General features: G+C 35.8%; 1 protein-coding gene and 2 long non-coding RNA genes across 4 annotated transcripts; 2 read left to right on the top strand and 1 right to left on the bottom strand.

Annotated features, from left to right (window-relative positions):
- Nucleotides 1–404: 404 nt before the first annotated feature.
- On the bottom strand, nt 405–1,789 carry LOC143175050 (uncharacterized). Of its 2 annotated transcripts, XR_012999655.1 has the most exons (3): nt 1,640–1,789; nt 1,412–1,566; nt 405–1,266 (listed from the first exon to the last, which is right to left on the bottom strand). It is a non-coding gene; the product is annotated as an uncharacterized LOC143175050 (long non-coding RNA). The 2 variants fall into 2 exon arrangements; XR_012999654.1 differs by having other exon boundaries at nt 405–1,566.
- On the top strand, nt 1,168–3,485 carry LOC143175049 (uncharacterized). The gene is made up of 4 exons (XR_012999653.1): nt 1,168–1,292; nt 1,777–2,074; nt 2,898–3,097; nt 3,282–3,485. It is a non-coding gene; the product is annotated as an uncharacterized LOC143175049 (long non-coding RNA).
- Nucleotides 3,486–4,314: 829 nt separating this feature from the next.
- Nucleotides 4,315–19,753, top strand: LOC143175093 (uncharacterized). The gene is made up of 10 exons (XM_076372216.1): nt 4,315–4,395; nt 4,443–4,455; nt 6,990–7,109; nt 7,250–7,367; nt 8,319–8,435; nt 16,006–16,104; nt 18,593–18,683; nt 18,799–18,944; nt 19,259–19,391; nt 19,463–19,753. Exons 1-10 carry the CDS (start codon nt 4,315–4,317, stop codon nt 19,508–19,510), a joined length of 966 nt encoding a protein of 321 aa, XP_076228331.1. The 3' UTR covers nt 19,511–19,753.
- The last annotated feature ends 1,651 nt before the right edge of the window (nt 19,754–21,404 follow it).

The following is a 21,404-nucleotide window of genomic DNA, read 5'->3' on the forward strand; positions in this document are numbered from 1 at the left end:
AGGGAACATTGGTAATACTACAGTAAATTGATACTAGGTTATCTTTCAAAAAATTGACACCTGTTATAGAACGGTTAGTAAACGTATGCATTAGAAGGGACTGCATCGGTGACCTTGAGTTTAACATCTGTTGTCAGAATAACTTATTCTCCATACGTTAGGGTGACCCTTACTTTTTGATCACAATATTTTTCTCGGGACAATTCTTTAAAGAATGTTACAATTCTAGGGCGAACTGAAAGCTGCAAGAAACCGCACTAAAAATTGTGTACTTCTTTTAGTACTAATCTAAACTTTTATATAAAATAAGTCCGACAGCTAACACTTGTACCCATTACATGTAAAACCCTTCTCAAAGTAAATGAAATATGTAATGCTTATGACAAAATAAAATAATCAAAATATACTTACTATAAAATTAATTTTACTTTCACTTTTTCGGAATTTTATCTTCAAGACAATGTCTCCGAGTACACAATCATCATCGATGAATAGTACTTTGGATTTTAGAATTTAGAAATGCTGTCACAGTAAACCAAAAATTTTTGTAAAACTATTATAGTGGGGCTACTATTATCATAGATATTGAAAAGGTGGATCTTCAGTAAAAAGAGAATTAGGAAACAATATGGACAACACGTAAAAATACAACTTAATACCACGAAGGCCAACACACGACTCTATCACGCACAAAAATGTTCTTCTCCGCTGTCTCTTACCAAAATGTCCTTCTCGCACGCATTCCCACTCGCTTTTAACACACACCCCCATTCGCTCTGTCTTTCTCCCCTTGCACCCTTCTCACACGCATCTTTCGCCCATAGTCAAAATTCACGCAGTCACGTACACGCTTTTCTCACAGTTCAGTCGCTCAGTTCCAGACACTCTTCCTCGCATTCTTTCAGCCACTCGAGATTTTCTAAACGCAGTCACACTATTTTCCAAACATCCCGGCGCCGGTCCGTCGCAATACGACCTGCTCGCGCTTACGCACGCACAACAAACCATTCATCCTACAATAAATATTCTAGATACTTACTTATCACACTTACTTATCAGTAGACTCGCATTTCCTTCGTTTGCCATCTCGTGTACAATGCACGATGCACGCGTGTTTCGGTACGATAATAGAGATTGGTATGATTGGGGCTCCATTTTCTGGGCTGGGATGGAGAAAAAAAGGGGTTTGCTCCTCTCCTGTCCACGTTTTTATTGTGTAAATATACAAAGTTTTCCTAACCTGAATTCCACGGTTTACTGTACAAACTGAAAGTGTTTAAAATTATCGCACCGTAAGTTTTTTCAATTTTAAATAGAATGGGTTTCATGGGTGTATAGAATTTTTGAGAATCACAAAGTAAAAAAATCTGCCCCTCCCGTGCACCTCCAGTACGAGAAAGGCTAGCCTTACCATTTCTAACTCTATTGCCAAATTCCGGGGTGTCAAACTGCCACCCCTCATTTTAATGACTTCCAATTAGCGATTCAAGCTCAAAAGTCACAACAGGAAGGGAACTCTCATTCACGACGCTTGAGCCAGCTCAGCTTCGACACGTGATCGCTGTTCTGCAAGAATTTTGTTTTAATAAAATGAAATGCAGAAACATAATTTCGGGGCACCCTTTGTATTAACACTAACTTTTTTCTCTACCGTTCCATCTTCGTCGTATACTATTCCGTTTCCATTTTTTGTTACTACCGCGCGGCCGGTGACGGCCACGTGTCGTAGAAGTGAAGGAATCCCCTTGTCTGTCTAACTGTTTAGCTTGTCGACAGTGTGCCAACACTCCAGAGCTGGGCAACAAATACTCAACAATGCAACCATGCCATGCATCGTTCGGTGGTTCCGAGTCTACCACTCCCCGTTCAAACACTTCTTCAATACAGAGAAGAGGATCAGAATATAAAGGACAGAATCACCCAGCGATCCAGTGTGGTCAGATCAAGACTTGTCCCTCCGCCATTCCTATCCCTTTTACGACTCCATTCCTCGTCAGCGGGCATCCTCTAATACCTAAGCAGTCTAGGTAAACCTATCACGTGAGATCTCCCGCGCAACAGGAACTTTTAACTTGTAAGTTTTTGTCTGCCAACAATCTCTTAACATTTTGAGTACCAGGCATAAAGTTTTCGAACTAAGAGAGTATTTTTACTTTCCCATTCGTTGCACACGGTAAAAATATAATACGACAAAGTCAATAGTGGAAAGCGAGGGTAAAAGTTTCACGCTTTATAACGAGCTTAACATTAGATTTACAGACATTTATCGTACAGCTTGTTCTACTGTTTTTGTAAAAATCGACATTCCTTCGTTTAGATTTCGGAAAGTAGAGATTTAAACGTAGACGATTAGGATTCATATTAGCGTACCCACATTAATCAAAATCGACACAAACATTCAGCAAATAATGTTTATAAAATACAGTAGGAGTCAAAGCGACTCGTTCCGTAAATCTAGTGTTAAACATAATATTGGCCGATTTTTTACTACAAAGCTACAAGAGTTCAAAGACCAGAAATTTCTCGATTCCAATACTTTGATTCTTCAATTTTGTGCAGTGACGTGGGTGAGGTCCACTCGCCGCACTCGGCCCGATTGTTATGACAGTTCAGTTTCGCCATGTCTTTGTTACTAGCCCAGACACCGTGTAATGAAAGCGGACGATCAATTGATTAAATATAATATTCATACGATGGATTCACGTGTAGAAAATTGATAATAATGTAATAGATGATAGACTCAGGTTTGAGGAATAAATGAATAAAGTCGATAGAAAATCCCGTTAAAGTAAATACGAGTAGGAGAATAATTATACGATTGTAGTCCGCGTTCGGGCACAGTTTGAAACACAAATGTTTCACAGTGAACAGTAACTTTTTGCATTACTGAAATATAGCGGCCGGACCGACTAAAACTAGTCACTAAGAGCATGAGTTGGTGATAAAATTTTCTAAAAAAAGGAACATCTTACAAGGAAATCACAAAACTGGCAAACAGAAGCAAGTCAACTGTACATAGTACTTACAGTGTGGAGCATACCTGGTTCAATAACTAAAATTTGTGCTTAATTCTTTATTTTACATCATGAACAGTAAGGTATGTAAATAATCATAGCAATAACATACTGCATTGTTCAACGGAACATAAACACTTTCCAAACATCTCCTTTCGTTTGATATTTCAAATATACAATCAATGATATGATTTTAAGCCACATTTTCTGTATTATGGATTTCTTAACTTTAAAAAAAGTCTAACGTTTAGCCCAAAATTCTTTTAGTGGTGCAAGGCGTCGAAGGGAACAACCAATCCAAGTCGCTCCTCCCAAAAAGAACAAATCTAAACGGTACCGTCCCCGAAGCAACCGGGAAAACAAATAGTCAGATCAAATCACGAAAGCGCCCGACCAACACAAATTGTATGACTTATAACTATTAAAATTTTTGTTAAACTGCCCACGCCGTAAGAACGTACTTATTGTTATCTCGATCCATGTATATTTGACTAAATCAATTTATTTAGGGTAAGTTGGGAAGAGATGGCCTATTTCTTTTAAAGAACTGTTACATCGGAAATATTATTAATACCTAAAAACAGAAAAATACATTTATGAAAGTAGATACATATAAAATATTTAGTTAAATAGGCCTTTATGCAAGATTCAATATAACACTAAATACATTCGAAAATATAAATATTTAACAATGTAAACGCAATCAGGCCATCTCACTTGGAATTATCCTAATGGAGTCGCAAGGCGATTCCAACAGTACTCGCGCGCACATCTAACCGTATATACCTTTCCTTTACCTTGCAATGGAAATTCAATTAATATTCTTCAGCTGTAACTTAAAAATATAATTAAACAGACAAATAAAGAAAAACAGAAAAGTTCGACTATGCACTATGCACTGTGCTGAATAGTTACACAATAAAGAGAAAAACAATAATGGGAAGTCGCGACTAACACCACGTCTGTTTCCACTCTGACACATGCAATACTCAACTAAATTCTGCGCATTTTCTTTGCGCAACGAAATAGCAGAGAGAAAAATAAAACGTTAAGAATCCCTTAGTTTCCTGGTGTCACCGGAATTGAATGTTTTATAAGTCATTCTCTAGCTTTCAAAAATTTCTTGCAACATGCTGATTATATCGATCGCTTCCAAACAGTAGACATCTATTCGAACGGAATAGGATAAAGTAGTTTCCTCCGCGACAGGAGGTACACAATATGAATAAAATATGATGACGAGGTGTAGTTGAACGATGCCACAGATTTACCGCGCAGACGTTTTCCGACATTAGGCGAGATGGACGTGTTCCAGAAGAACTACAGAGCCTATTATTCTGTGATGTACATCACCGGGCTATGGCCCTACGACAACTCCATCGTAACGAAGATAAAGAGAGTTGGTTTCTGTGTACTCGCGCTCAGTAGTATAGTAATCCAGGTAATGAGAATGCGAAACTAGGCAAAGCGCAGTTTTTCTCACGAAATTAAATAATTTTTCGGTTCGCAAAATAGAAATCATTTTGCACTTGTTCGGTAATTCAATCTGAATAGTTCTACGTGAAGTAACGGTCGACCCAGAATTTTCGGTAAGCTTGGTAACTTTTAAGGCGAATATTTCCATATGGTAATGACATCCTTCCGTGAAAATGCAATTTCAAACATTAACTGTAGGAAGCAACTATCACTTAGTCTGAACACGTAGATTATGTCTTAGTAATCGAGTAATATTCCACGGAGGCATTCTCAAACTGATTAACTTACTGAATCAGTAGTATTTCTCCGATTGGGAAATCACATTGCTGAATTTAAACATTTGTTTCAACGTAACAACTCAGATTGGTTACACTAATGAGTAATGGCGTTAAATCTGACTGAATTGTTAAGGAAGGATTCTCGTGTAACAAGTATAAAAAGTCGAATATTTCTGCAGACATCGATAGTAAAATACTTTCAACTTTTCAAATTAAAATTGAAAACACTTAAAAGCATTTGCAAGTCGTATTCGAGAAAGTAACGAAATCAGAAAATTGTTTAATGTAATAAATTAGAGGCCAGCCACACTGGAAACACAATGAAACCGCCAGACTTAAAAAGATGAATATGTTAGATGTGTTAAAAATTAAATGTATTATCGACTCAGAAACATCAGTAAGAAAGTTAACCTTATATAAACCTAAATCGAATTTAATTGTGGAAGGCGAAAGTAGAAAAGAAAGTAGAAAACTGTAAGTATATTGAAACTTCATCCGTGTTTTTCACGAAATCGACTAATAAACTTCAAGCAGTGTTCGTATTATTCGGAATACACTTCTCTGGGTATCGGGCCTCCGATCACTATTTTATTTTCTAGTCATGATGCTTTTGTAAAGCATAGTAAAACAGCTTATCTGTCGAGAGAAGTAGGGGAAGGTAGGGTAAAATGGAACGGTTCTTTTTAAAATGCAATAACAAAATACCTCGTGTAATAGACGAAATCTTTTGAAATTTTTTTTGGAACTCTTAAGTGGACCTTTGGCGATAAGGAAATACAAGACTTTTCGAAGGAATATATCAAGTTACTAAGGGAAGAAGCATTTGTCAAAGACTTGAAATATCCTCTTCGCGAAAATGGTAGGGTAAAACGGAACATCCATTTAAAGCCACGTGCAAATACGAAACATTTATTTTTCTCCATTGAAAATTATTAACTGACATAAATAGGCTGTAAGTATAGTTTATTTTGTAAACAAAAATCACAAATGAATGTGTCATTTTGCTTTCCTGCACTGGTGAAATATTCATAGGCCCAGCGTTGACACTGTAGGCACTAAATTCATTCTTCTTTTATATAACTAAAAGATTTTTTAGAATTCATGTTGTCTCTTTTTTATTTTCTTTCCGAAAATGGCTTTCTTCTTTTCTTTTCTTTATTTTTTACATTTTGCTGTTTTGAGACTACCATTCTCATTGTTCATTTTAAATTTTTTTACATAAGCAGGTGACGGTAACATAAATAAAATAAATAACTTTGTGACTGACTCGTGTCCGATCCCGTTTTTAGCGATCCCAAGAGCAAAAGAACAGACATACGCGTTTATTTATTTACTCACTCCCACACTACGATGCAGCATACAACAATTAATGGCATTTCCTATTCTTCTTTGTACATAAACAGTAGCGTTTTACACCACACTAAAATGTTCCTTTCGACCCGCGGGCCGTAATGTAGACAAAATTTTAAATCTAAACGTCAGCCTGAAATAAAGAAACGTCTTACATGTGAAAGGGGCGGATTAAGGAATTATATTCAGTACTACAGTTACCGTTTGCAATTTTTTAATCTAAAGTTTAAATGTATAACATCCAATTTTTTCACTGAATAACTTTATTAGACTTATTACGTCTATGTCAAGCGTCTCTAGCTTGACACGAGCACGCTATCTACGAAAAACTTTGGTGTTCCGTTTTACACTACTCTCCCCCATGTATCCGTTCGGAATTGTTCGACGTGTATAATTTCTCACAATTTGTGTTAGAAACAGGTTCAGTCTTGACAAAAACTATATAACATCAAACACTTTGTTCGATTTTTACACTCTTCTGAGTGTAACAAGAGCAATACTGTACGTAAACAATGAGTACATCCTTGAAAAAGATAAATATAATTGATCGCCTTTAGAAATGAAAATGTAACATAGTAAAGAAAAATTGTTTTTATTTATAAATGTTGGTATTCTCACGCTTGCATAGTAATAATTAAAGAAATAACTATTTTGAACAATTATTATCATTGCTTCCATTACACGAGCATCCCCCCTTAAATGTTAGCGGAGTTTGGTAAACTAATCTTTCAAAACTCTTACCTTCCGTGAAAGAATTTCAGTTGCGATTGTTTCATGAATCAGTGTGTGCTTCCATGTTTACGAACCGGTTTGATCGTAAAGTATAATTACCTCGCGGTTTTGAAGGTTCTAAAAACAATGCACTTTTCAGGCGTCGACGATAAGAATGGTAGAAACCACGTTGGAGAACGTACTTGTGCTGTTGTCGTTCTTGTTTCCGACATTATTGTTCTTCTTGCGATACGTTGGCTACCTCTCCAACTTTCCAGTAGTAAGTTGGAAAACACGTGAATGCCGATTTACGCTTCATGGTGTTCCATAGTGTCTGTTGAAATAGTTGCTCGGGTGAATTATTCTATCTGTTATGTATAGTGCTTGTAATTTTGCTGTTTTATTTTCATGTGGCTTCAGTTAAAATTTGGGTTCGAAAACATACAAAACGATTGCATGCGTCTGAAAGATCCAATCGAAGCGGATTTGTTAATGAAAGAAATAGCACAATCGAGACGCGTAATCCGGATACTAATAGGTAAAGATGTATTCGATGGACTGCTCTTACTTATCTTATTACATCACTAATAAACAATCTTTCAATTAGTGCTTCTGCAAAATTACTTAAATTTTTTACGTACAATTATTATCGAAAGGAAATAACGACTAAACGTTTCAACATACTTATAAATGAAATATTGATCCAATACCTTCTTCGTTTACGCTCAGCGTTGCTCAGCGTCAAGAAAATTTGTCTTATATTTTATATTAGCTTAAAGCCAAAACGTATAGCAAGATAAGGTGGGAAAAAATTCCGCCAAACCTAATGGAATCGTAAGTATATCACTCGATAACTCTCTCGAGAAAGACCTTTCCTGATAAGTTTCAAATCACCACCCCTGCTACAAGGGTAATTACAGAGTGGAAAGCATTTTATGGTTCAGTTCCAATATCTTTTATTCTGCTTGTTAAAACTGTATACATATCAGAGTATGTGTATATGTATGTATAATATATTTTCAGATATTTCGAAGGCGGGAGGAGAGGATACAGTTGAAAAGGTTAAAAATCGATATTTTTATTTCATTCTACCCTCATATTACCCCTATAGGGGGGTGGGGGTGTTTGAAACTCGATAGGAATGCTTTCCTTCGAAAAAATATAGAAAAATATGCGTACGGATTCATTTGGTTTGGTAGCATTTTTGTTCCCCTTGGCGGGCTATATTCTTTTGTTTGTCTTATTTGATTAAACTTTATTGAAGTTTGTATCGATTCGATTTTCGGTCATCTTCCAATGTAATTATTTGTTTGACACATCAATCCTTCCATATTAAACTGTATAGGAATTGGATATTAGAAATGGCAGGGAAAAAATTTGTCAGAGTTACTTCAGAGAGAAACGAAATAAGAGATACCACTGCAGAACTCGATTAACAAATCCACTTTTCATAACAAGTATTAGAAAATAACTTAATTCCCGATTGCAGTCTTGACGTGTATGGCGGTACTCCTCATCAATGCAATGCTACTACTTCCTACAGTATTGCAGTCGAAATTTCAGATACGGTATCTGAAAATCCTTGGAATCTTTTTCAACCAGAGAGGTAGAAAAGTAGATTTTGTTTGTTGTAACGTTGCACTGGTAACCTCGGTTGGCGTGTTATCGTTATCGTGCACTGAAGCGATACCTACAGTTTTTGGTTGCTACATAAGCGGATTGTTCCAGATCGCCAGGTACTTTGCAAAGACGTTTTTTAATCGTTTGCTCGCAACTTTCAAATAAATAATATATACAATGAATTGTATAGCAAGGACACAGCTATCTTAAATTAGAATTCATTATTTTTATACAAAAACATTGACAAGTACACATTTTCATTTTGACAAATTCACTTTGAAACTACTGCAACACTAAATGATCGTTTGGATTATTTAGATTAATAATTATTTATTTGATTTACATTACCGATACCTCATTGGTTTTGATGACGTTGAATTATGTTGTTAGCTCACCATTCTAAACAACTTTTAATAGATACATATGTGGCATCAGTACTTAATTTGAATTTTTGATGTACAGTCAGGAACAAAATGAGGATGGGCAGGAGGTGATAGTACAGGTCAATGAATTTTAAACAAATTGGAGCTAATGTTATATGCATAAATTTTGTTTATTACACTGAATTTCGTGTCTACGTCTTTGTTTGAATGAACGATATTAAGCATGAAATTCATCTATGTGCCGAGTGACAAAAGTAAGCGGTCAGTTGAAATGTCTTCATACCCTAAAGGAAATAGATACGCGGTTACACACAGATTTGCATCGTGAAAAAGGAAGTTCTACGATGACAGTGTTCAACATGATTGATCTATACAGTGCGTAGTCATGGCCTAACTAGCCGTGGCTACCGGGCGATGACATTGTGGCGTCAAAGCTCTGAGCACGCTCTATTAACGGAGATTTTTTTAACCTGCCCGGAAGGAAAACCATTTTCACGCTTTCTGTGGGTGAGAGGGACAAGATCTTTTTCAAAAATGTCTTCAGACTCCAATGGTGCATAGTAAATTCGTGCTAGCCAATCAATTTTTCGTAGAAATGTAACAGAAGTGCATACAAAGTACGCGCATCTATCCTTTTTTAAACTTTGATCAACATTTACAAGTATTTAATGATACGCAATATTCAAAATTTGTACAACTACATATTCAGACAACTCTCTACTCTTTTTTATGCCAAATTTTAACTGCCTATCGTTTTTATTTTTTAAGTAACACTTGTTTCTCTGAAAAATTCGACGGTTTTTACGAAAACCCATGTTTTTCGAAAACTGGACGTGACTCAATAATTTCGTTTTCGGATACGTATTCAGAATAAGAAATTCTATAAGGATCACGTAGTGGTTATTGCAAGACACAAAAAAAGTTCAAATTTGTTGCACAGTGTAATCATTAATAAAGAGGGAGAACCACGAAGAAAAAGTGCCACAGCTAGAAAGTTATCTAGTGGATCGGATGACGATATTCATTGGAGACCAACGCATATTGTCTTTAACTTTTTATCCGAAGTTCTGATTTGTCGTGAATGTAGAGAAGAAATGAAAATTTCGTGGATGGAATGTGGAAAACTATAATGATCACTTACTATCGTCTGTGCTCAACAAATGAAGACCCAATACACGAAAACTATACCGCAAGCGAAGACAGCTAGTGTAAGTGACAAGTGACTCAAGAGAAAAACCAATCATAATCGTTCTCTACCATTTCATCCAGATGTTCAAAAACATCTGCCATTTTGATGATAATGCAGAAGTTGGAGCTAGTTTGGGGGGGGGGGAATGCCGATATCTTGCGGGGATCCGAGACAATGATCCCCTACACCGTCAATAGCGCCCAACCCTCAGCGCTACAAAAGAGGATCGGCAGGCTCGCAGACAAGAAACGATTACAAAAATATACATTCTTTGAAGAAGCAGAGGAGTTTATTATATGACCCCGGAATAGTAGATTAGCTTACCACAAGTGTAAGTATGAATATATTACAATTTCTCTTGACGAAACTTCAGACGCGATTTTCTCGAAACCATCTTTTCAGAATTTGCAGCAAAGATAAGTTAACAATTGTCGACGAATCAACTTCAAAGTTTTTCACAGATCTAGTTTGTAATATTTCTCGGAATATGAACCTAAAACATTAATCAAATTAATCATTTTTACCTATTTTTTTAAACAAACAAGGCACAAGTTTCTTGCGTAAATCACACTTAACTGTACAAAGTGTCGCCAATTGTAAAATATTCAATTTTTTTTACAGCAGCTTAGGTTCATATTCTTAGAAACGTCTACTATATTGAGAAGAATTTTTATTTTTTCGTTTTAGATAACTACCGGAAACGCTACAACCGGCGTAGTTTTACATTTGAAAGGAAAAGCCGATGTACAGCATTACTATAATTCATTTGTATTTATCATAATTACATTCCCACAAAAATGTTTTTTAGTTGTTAAAATGTTGAATAAAGTGAATATAAAAATTCGAAAGGATTATTCTTTTTGCAAAAAGTTCCTAAATACTGACTAAAATGTAAGCCGTTTACAGGGACTTAAAATACCCTATACAACCTCCCAGTGGATATTTGGCCGAAAAGGAAGACACTTTAATATCGACTATTTAATAGACAACATCTAAATGAAATATAATAATATATAGTTATAAATAATTATATGGTATATAATAATAAATTCGTAAATATAAACTATGTAAAACTGGCTTTCGGGAGAGAGCCGTGTCCACTAGAAATTTTTTCCTAACGTTTCGCCAGCATTGCAGCTTCATGGCCCTGATGCCATACTTTGAGTAAAACTAAGAGTTACCTGAAATCTAATTATGTAGCCTTAAAGAGCATTCTTTCCTCTATATGCACATGTAATTTGAAAGAAATAGACCTATTGGAACACTCTCAAAGCTACCCTTCCATGAATTTTGCATCAGGTGTTTTCCCTTTAGTTTTTTCACTTTAATTACGTGTATGTATAACCGGGTGACGCGGAGACACGCTGAATTTTATATGAGGGGGGGGGGGGGGGGGGGAGCATGTATTAAATCCTACTGAAAATATATGCATAAAAGATTTTTGCAACAACTTGCAACAATAGAAGTTATAGCGGTATATTTGATTTAATGCATAAAATTTCAGTGAAGCCGTAGAATATAAAGAACGACAAGTGCTTATTATGAACATAATCCACTTAAAATTCTTGATGAAATTCTGAACGTAATTGTGGATATACTTGCAAGTAGAAAATATTTTAGGCGAAATATAAAAACCTGGTTATTTTAAAATTTAAGCAGTCCTTGATTTTCCTCAGTTTCTAATACCTCCGTTGCCTTGTACGATCTTTACGAGCAGTTAATAGAATCGCTAATGCTCCAGCATTTCACTAACATTTCTTTAACAATACTAGCAATTCATATGCTATAAGTCGATATATATTTACCGTCTTAATAGCCAGTAAACATTCAAAATTCGTTAGGATCGCCCGAACATATCAAACTAAAGAAAAACTTTACTTTCTGTTAACAATAACTCTTTAATTATAGCAAAAACGCTGAAATATTTCTAAAATTAACGTGAGGCCGCCCAGATTGGCCAAATACCTCACTGTGGCGTTCGTTATATTACTGGATCATTATTTTTAGGGAAACAATTTTAATACAAGAAGAGTTACATTTCCTGATGGAGTAGTAAAGCTTTCAAAATTTATATTCATAATAAATCTGAATAAAACTTAATATCACATTTGTTCACCTGTAGTGGCTAACAATACGCTGGACGAGAAACTTTCCGCGTACGTAAGTTCAGCGAAATTTATGGTATGCGCGACGCAAGACTGTTTTTGAAGAAGTTTCCTTAAGGTTTTTAGATATTTGGCGGACACATAGATCCATGTGGCTTTCCCATGATAGTCTGAATAGCGCAAGCGGACACCACAAATATTGGGTCGTGGAAAGGGCTGCAGGTCGAAGTGCTCGAATGAGGTATGCTCCTAGACTTTGTCAACCGGCGAAAGTCAGAGTCCGGTTACGCGGACCCAGGTTGTGCGCCGCACTTAGGCCGGACCCGCAGGACACCCCGCTGCATCATCGGCAGTAATTTAGGAAAACGGTTTTAACACATTGCATACCGGAAACGAGAAATCTCTTCTTCATATAAATATCTTCATACAAACCTACCTTCGTAGTTTCGCTAATACCACACCATTTAAAAAATATTAAATTTTATTAGAAATGATTATTTTTAAATTATTTTAAAATTTATCAAATATCAGTAAGATATTTGAATATTTTACATGTAGTAATATAAACTACCCCTGCTCCGAAGAAATCCACTACGGGTGCAAAGAGTATGAGGGTAGTTGTAAAATAACCTGACTGATGAAAGCCTCTTTTCGAGAGTTCTACCAGTCGGCGAAAAGCCAATCGAGTTCCCCCTTAGGAAGAAGAAATTTCCTTATAAGGTGGAAACTATGCCAACTGCAGGGAGTACAGATAGAGTGCAGATGGAGACAAGTTAATCGTCCGCTACTAACGTCGTTACTTAGTTTTTCATTATCTCTCGCATCGCGTAACAGACTTGTACATAACACATTCTAAATAAAAGATTCTCAAAACGAACACGTAGGTGGTAATTGACTACCATCGTACATCCTACACACCTAAAATTTCAATCTAAAAAAAAGTATTTTTCTATATAACACGAAGAAAGCGGCGCACAGTAGCCTATTTGATCGTTTTAGGTGGCCAAAATTAAAAACACCTACACATCGAATTTTTTCGACAAAATATATAATAATAATAATTAGTTATAAAGTATTGTTGCGCTGGGCGAGTCCAAGGGTAATAAATGGATAAATCTTAAATGTTGTTGGTTATATATACTTACATAAAAAATTTTAAATATAACAAATACTAATAGGCCAATAGGTAATAATATACGATTAGAATTAATTATACACGAGTATACGGCCGCGCTCGGGCATTCGAACGCTTCTTGCCGCGCTTCAGAAAAAGTGTGCTAACGACAGAAGGTGCAAATAGAGGCAACATTTTTTTTACGCACAATAAACATATAGCTTTACCGAATATAATAGTGCTTGAAAGAATGCCAGATCACACAGGAATAATAAGAAATATCGTTGATTATAAATCACGCTTAAATATAAATAATAACACAAACATACATGATAAATGAATTACGTACTATCAAAAGTATAGTATACACTTACCTGAGAAACTTTCATTTTAGAAAAGGTATGCACAATGTCTTTAAAACACACGAAACTGTTTCGAAGAATTGGAAGAGCAAATCGTGCGCAACGAAAACTTCCAACTTTCAACGTAGAACACGACTTTATGAGTGCACGAATGAAAAACAGACAACTGATACCTTATTCTTCACGTATTCAATTATCTCCGAGAGCAAACTTTCTACAGCTTAGGCGAAATTTTTAGAATTAACTTTTAACCGCCTAAAACGGCCAAATCAGCCACTGTGCGACAGTATCTTGAACAGGCAACAGTTGTTCATAACTATGATCTTGACAATATACTTCAAGGGTGCCAAAATCAGTGAGGAATCGCCAATGTAAATAATCTCCCAACATTGTTTGCGCGTACCTTGTACGTTCCAATTGAAGAACAGAATTGAGCAAAACGTAATTTGATTACATGTTACGATATTTATCGAAAGCATTTTCTTTCCTTTAATCAATAGTACCATTTATATAGAATGTATTCTTGAAATGAACATTGGAAGTCTAAAGTCTTGTGGAATTTACGGTAGATTTCGTGCAGCTCAGGCCTCGGGTAAAACTTTGATCATCCTGCTCTTCTTCGCCGAGACGCGATTAACAACATATTATTAATTTGCCAAAAACTTTCTGATATACATTTCTTAGAAAAGTGTATAGGCTCAAGTACTCAAAATGCGAATGAAAGATTTGATTTTGCTATTTCTTGGTTAGTTTTAAAATATTTCTTAACGAACGTTATTAATTTGCATCAAAGATTATGGAAACACGGAAAATTAAAATATGGCCTGAATGTAAATTTTACATCGATAACTACACGAAAAATCGAACTAAAAGACAGGAGCGTCGTAGCTTTAGTAGCAATAAAGAGGCTCGGAATGCTCCTAGAGAATTATAAATTGGACAAAATGAATTATTTAAAGAAGCATAATGCTTATTATGCGGACCTAGTACATCAGATTAACGGAAACAGCACCAATTGCCTAAAAATTACTTTCTCTTCTTCGTTTTTTTTAAAGCGGACATTTAAAACGCGGCTCTCTCGAAACTATGTATTTAGAAGTGGTGAAAAAGATGACGCACGGACTACAGCCGAAAGACTTGCTTGCAAAAGGAGAACAGTGGAGTTATAAAGTAGCAATCTTTAAACTGTTGCAAACTTCAGAAAACTAGCTATCCTCGCCGAGTGTGGACTGCGCTGTTCTAGAGCTAGCGACCGTCTCATCTTATTGGCGTTCTCGCATCCCCAATGAATATAAAAAGAACGCAAAAAATGAAATAGGCGTGAAAAGTCAATGACGAGTTCTAAGGACCATCCGTTTCCTTCAATGTCGAAGTTAGAACGTGGAGTGGAGTTTATATAATCGAACAAGTTTGACAATAGCAGGAAATTTTTGACTATTTTGGTTCATGTGCTACCCCCATCGCCATAAATACCCGTTATTACCTTACGAAAATCTTTACTATCTATAGCACGAACACTTTCTCATTCATATACAACAATTGATTTGATAGCAAACTATCTTTCACAATCCTGAATTGTCAGAAAGATATTTACAATCAAACATAAGCCACACCCAATGATTAGTATTAATATGTAACCAAATTCCACTTTGCTCAATATTGCGAGAGAATGTGACAGACTCAGCCAAGCATTTATTTAGCATACACGGTACAAGTACAGGAGGTCGAACTGCGAATTACGTATAATCATTGCATATGCCGTATTCGGGAACCCGACATGGAAAAATGTCCGAGAGCACCTCAAAGTTATTGTTCCGAAGGACTGCTTTACGATGGTTTATAAATTGAGCCTAACTTAGAAAGAATAAAGATACAAACTTGAAAAATTGACGTGCATATTTATTTATATTTCAAAAATATCTCGCAAACATTTACATTTAATACAAAATATTTCTATTGTTGCATTCGTCTGGAACATGTAATTATGAAATAAAATGAAATATCATACAAATATTACATTTACCATTAAAAACTAACCGTTCTAGATAATTTCATAATTGTATTACGTATCGCAAGGAAACGTATTTAATTTCCAGGTACCTCCGTAAATGTATTTCCAGAATATTGGCGCTTAAAATAAGGTATAATTAACCAGGTAGTAACTTTGATGATACAAAGAATTTCTGTATAAATATGTTGATGCATGTTCACAAAATGGAACTAAACATACATATCAAGTTTTCAGTTCGTATCTTTATTACTTCCGATTAAAAATAAAAAATAGAGGTTTCTTTTTCCTGTTGTTTAGTTAAAGTTTTCACGTTCATTTCTTGAACTAAACGTATGAAAGAAGAAATGTGCGAGTAGAAATTTTAACGATGTCGATATGTTTCTCTTCCCCAGTTACCGACTGGAAAACGCAATCAACAAATCCGCAAAGTCAGACACGCCCATCGAGATAGACATACGGTCAACCGTGGAAATCCACCAGAGAGCTTTGGAGTTGGTACCCTCATTCACACGTTAACCTTTGGCACTCCGAACTTATTTTAAACATGTTATTTAATCCCTTCCACTGCTTTGGCGAGTCTCACTCTTGACCACAATTTCGAATCAAACATGAATGTCACGACTGAGACTTTAGGTTACAATCTCAGATAGAACATAAATATCGAGTGAGACCGGTGATCTTCTCCGATCATTTCTCTACATTTTCCCTGTCACTTTGATCTTCCTTATCAGTGGTGATTGAAATTGAACTTCAAAGAGTGATTGGTTGATAAGAAACTTTGATATTTATTTTTCTTTGCTAATTATACTGTAAACAAAATAAATACGATTAAAAACTAGCAAATGTAACATAGGAGAGACGGGGATGAAATATAATAAAATTTAGATTACGTTACACGTAGATATTACAATATGAAGGACCGAGTTAAACATTAACAAAAAGAAACACCACTTTCTTATACAATGATTGTCTATATCGCAATTTAAACGCATTAAGACAAAGTTACTTTCTAGTATCAATGTAACAGAAATGCATACAAAGTACGCGCAACCCCCTTTAAGCAAGTCTCCTTTATTTTCTGCGACAAGTTTTAACTGCCTATCGTGTTTAGTTTTCACGTAACACTTGGTTTTCTGAAAAATCCGACCCTTTTTACAAAAACCAAGTTTTTTTCGAAAACTGGACGTGATCCAACAATTTGGTTTTCGAATTCGTATTTAGAGTAAGGAACTGTATAAGAATCACCTAGTGGTTATTGTAAAAAACAGAAAAGGTTCAAATTTGTTCCACAGCGTAACTTTCAAAACACTTTGCTCTTTCGTCCTTTTTCATTTGCTGATCCTTTAACGGAGGGTTCTTCATTTCAAGTAGATAGTTACAGGACTATTAGGGTAGACTGCGGTGGATAGGATTACGGAGAGAAACAGATAAAAAGAAGAATATTGGCCACATTTATTACGTTGTTACAGAAATGAGCATGCTGACTTTACATATTACTTCGTACACCATCCCTACACGTAATCTAATACATCTTCAATTATTACAAATCGTTGTTCGCCATCAGCACGTGTCAGAAGCGAAGCGGACGCAACGAATTGTGGTTAGTCTAAAGTACGTTATTCGGAATTTCACATTTAAAATGGCAAGCTAGGCTTACAAATTGAGTTGTGTTGATTATCAGTAGTCTCTAAGGTATTTAAATTCAGTATTTAATGTACTTTAGATTATTATGATGCATTTTATTCATTTATCGTATCCAGCTTTACATCCTTCGAAACGATACTAATCGGATCTTGGATTTCTCTATCTATCTATCAGATCTATGTACATCTGTACAGAAAAAAAAACATAAATCAGGGACCACGAAGACCTAGAAACAATAAAAGACAGAATAATAAGAGTTAACTCCAACGAATAGACCATACGGTTAGCACTGGAAATTTATCGCATACCATTTACGACTCTATAAAGAAAACTTGCGTGTCGAATAACTAAGGAACCAATTTTACATGTAACATCACCTGTCAATAAAATGATACTTCTTGGAAGGCAACAGAAGAACTTAAAAATTAGACCAATACAGGACACTATTAAAAGAATGTGAAGACTACTAAAGAAGGATGAATTTAAGGATGAATTATTGCAATGAAAAATTTATGCAATTACCTTCAAAAGATTGGATTCAATGCGATCTTTGCAAGGAGTCGTCTCATGAAACCTGTGCTAATACATGTTGTGTTACATGGTAATATTGGTTTAATAAGGAAAATATTTAAAAATGAGATATATTCGATTCGCCTCAAATTCTGGGTAATTAATCAAAACTTAAACAGTCTTTTACTGACATTGAAGCCGAGTGTGTATTAATAACGAATTTACAAAAAAGAATTTTCTTTCCAAGTTTTTACTAATATTTTTCCGCTGTTAAATCTGAACTGATTCGAATCGCCTCGGTTTATTCTATTTCAGAAGAAGTTTTCTGATTTTCGTCCCCGTTTTCATCGTCAACATCAGAAATTTCCAGTAATTAGTTCACGATTTTCTACATTTTCACTGGTAATGAGTATTAGAAAAGCGAAAAATTAACCGGTCACGAATGTATTAAAAGTATTATCAAGATTTCCTCTATATTTGGCTAATAGCTTGTTGTTTCATGAATAGATGAAATGAGTATTACTAAAAAAAACTACCAATTATTACCCGTCAGTTGCGACTTCATACTATTAATTCATAAATGTACATGTTGCAACCACAACTTTACATCACATGTTCCAAATTGATGGTAATAGATATAATACAGTTTTGAAGTATTTAGTCATAAATAAAATTTGTGTTGAGCCACAGCAGACGAAGGAGTGCAAAGGGTTAAGGCAATTACTATTGACTGTACGTTTCATTGCGCTTTTATTGCGTATTTTATTTGTTTTGCATCGAACGATCGACAACACGATGGGACATTTACCGAACTCGTGAACGAAGAATGAACAGGCAAATCCAGACCAATATGGTGGTACAGTATTTAGCGGCTATTTTAACAGTTGTCGTATCGTTCGCTGTGAATTTGTATCGTGTAAGTATCGTTGGGCCGATCATGTCAGAAATAATTAAGGCGGCCAGCATCTGTGAATTTATTTTATCGTTCCGTTGAATGGAAACCTAATAACCCTATTTTTGGCACACGACAGGTTTATCTGGTGTCCCAGAACAAGCACGAGATAGACAATGTGTTCATCACGTTGCAAATTTTCATGGCACATGTGATGATTATACTCTTGAATAACTATAGTGGACAGAGGATGATAAACAATAGCGTAGATTTCTTTCATAACACGTAAGTCAATGATTCCATTTAACGGGCAGTTTCTATACCCGGCGGAAAGTTTCCAGTTAAAGAAGGCGAGCGTCAGTGATATCACGGCTACTAATTATTTGTACGAATTCATCGTCCCGTTGGAAGATTACAGTATTAATATCGCAATTGTTGAACGGTCAAACAGTCCATTGAAATATTCATTTCTAATTGGTTTCAAAATTCCGCATGATTACGTAACAATCTTTCAATACTAATAATCATACGAAAAGATTTTTAAAACGGTAATATGTGCCATATGAAAAATAACGGAAAAACGTTATTGAATGAAACAGATACAATACGTTATGGTACTGCATACCGCTGAGGTCGCAGAAACTCTTATTGTTTATAATGATGAGAAGCATAAACGAAGTGAAGTTCAATCTCGCCGGCTTATTTGCACCGTGTTACGAAGGTTTTACAACGGTAATTCGTTGTACTTATATATTATTTTATGGATAATCCTCGAGCACAAATATAATAAGTTTCTGTTTCAGATGATGAGCTCGTCCTTCTCGTATTTTACCGTCATCTCTTCAGTGTAGTCGAATGTTTAGAAGCAATGGGCCTTGGTCGTAGTGACTACACAGGATCAACACTCAGATGCATCGTGTATTATGGTTCAAATGCTACAATCTCCAAAATGTCTTTCCGAAGAAGACGCACTCCATTAACAATTACATCTGCGCGTACTGCTCTGTGTGGGCGAAAAATATGTCTGTGTATTTATAGAACGTATTTTGTTTATCTATTAAAACACGTTTCAAACCATTGGCCGCCTTATAAGTTTACTCCTGAACACTTAATGAAATTTGGACGGGATACATGTTGTCCCATTGACCTAATAATACATGTAATCTGGGCCACACTTTCACCTAAGAGGGTGAAGATTACTCACCCTTGGCAATATGAATTTTACTTACAGCTTGCGGGTAAGGTTATGAATAAAAACATTATTACTGAAAGGACAAAGTTTATTGCTTCTCGTGGAATGACGAATGGCCAGGGAGTCCGTCCTAGCTGACACAGTGAATTCGACTGACTGTCCTGCGTGTGGAAGAGCCTGCCTTCTTTGTGTGCTGCGTACCGAAAGACTGACGCCGCACAGTGCGGACGCATGTGGACAAAAACCCAAAAATCGACTATGTTTTCACATAACGATAATTGAAGGTTACTAATTTGTTGCAAAGTAGTCTCTGCTATAAAAAAGCGACTTTTGTTGGAAAAATTAGCGAAAAATAACCTCTGTTTAGCACGTTAACGTTACAATTCCGAACGTTTTTAACGTTTTCCGAAAACGTTATGGTTTTCACTGTTTCCTATTCTGTGGATATCATACTGTGGTAATGGGTTTATTTCAGTGTGAGAATAGATATATTGATGAGTGATGAATGTGTGTGCAATAGATGAACGACGCGACTGTGTGTGTGTGAACGCGTTTTGAATAAATGTTCGAAGCATTATTCTTTTCCTACAATATCTTCACACATTAAGAATAATATATTTGTGAACAGATTAAATCTGCCTATCAGGTGTACTAGAAAGAAAGAAGTATATGGCAGAGCCGTTGTTCGTGTCCTTTTAGGATTACTGTGGTCGACTCGCCATGCACTACACTCGTGAAACCGTAATTACTTTAGGATTTTTGGTTCTCGGAGCGGTAAACCTGATGATTCGTCATTATCCTCAATTACTTTTCATCACAAACATGGTCCTGAAGGAAAAATTTCAGAATCGAAGCGAACGCAGCGAATTTTATATTAGTCTCTAAGGCATGTACACTACCGCTCAAAAGTATCCGGACACTTGCTTTTGTTCTATAAAACATAGTTTAACTTTGTACGAAAGGTATTTAGAATGGTTATATCAATTGTAATTATTATTGTAACCTTTTTGAGGTATCATAGCATAGTAGAATTAATTTTTATGTACAAATTATATAATGAGTATAAGCAGAAATAAAATTCCTGCACAGAAATACAAAATCTAATGGAACGATCTCGACGCTTAAAAGAATCTCAAGTTCCACGTTGTTTCATCTCTATGGCGCAGAACGAGTTCATAGAGTTCTTCAATACGTATTAAGTGTCTGTAAACTGTTGATGATATGTTTATGTTCTTTCGATAGAGATAAAAATGGAGGTAACGCTATGCACTCGCCAGCTTCGCTTTAGTTCGTCTGTAGCTTCTTTTCCATGAAGATATGAATTCGAAACGAGAATTATCGATACAGAAACATGCCAGTATCCTTACACTTGCAGAAGAAGGATATACAGTTAGAGAAATTGCACTGCGTCAGAAAATTGCGAAGTCAACAGTTGTTTTTACGTAATACGCGGCGCGCTGCAACTATCCGGATGCGTCGAGAGCCGAAGTTGTCAGAGGTCGTAAATCTCTGACCGATGCTTTGACCGACAACTGACCGCGTATGTCCTTACG

The sequence above is a fragment of the Nomia melanderi genome, chromosome 11, assembly GCF_051020985.1.
Source record: "Nomia melanderi isolate GNS246 chromosome 11, iyNomMela1, whole genome shotgun sequence".
Classification (NCBI taxonomy): Eukaryota; Metazoa; Arthropoda; class Insecta; order Hymenoptera; family Halictidae; genus Nomia; species Nomia melanderi.

Bases quoted from the DNA above. Each gene is read 5' to 3' on its own strand.
- LOC143175093 (XM_076372216.1), top strand. From the start codon at position 4,315: ATGGACGTGTTCCAGAAGAACTACAGAGCCTATTATTCTGTGATGTAC. The intron at 7,110-7,249 runs GTAAGTTGGAAA...ATGTGGCTTCAG, and splicing joins ACCTCTCCAACTTTCCAGTA to TTAAAATTTGGGTTCGAAAA. The intron at 8,436-16,005 runs GTAGAAAAGTAG...TCTCTTCCCCAG, and splicing joins AATCTTTTTCAACCAGAGAG to TTACCGACTGGAAAACGCAA.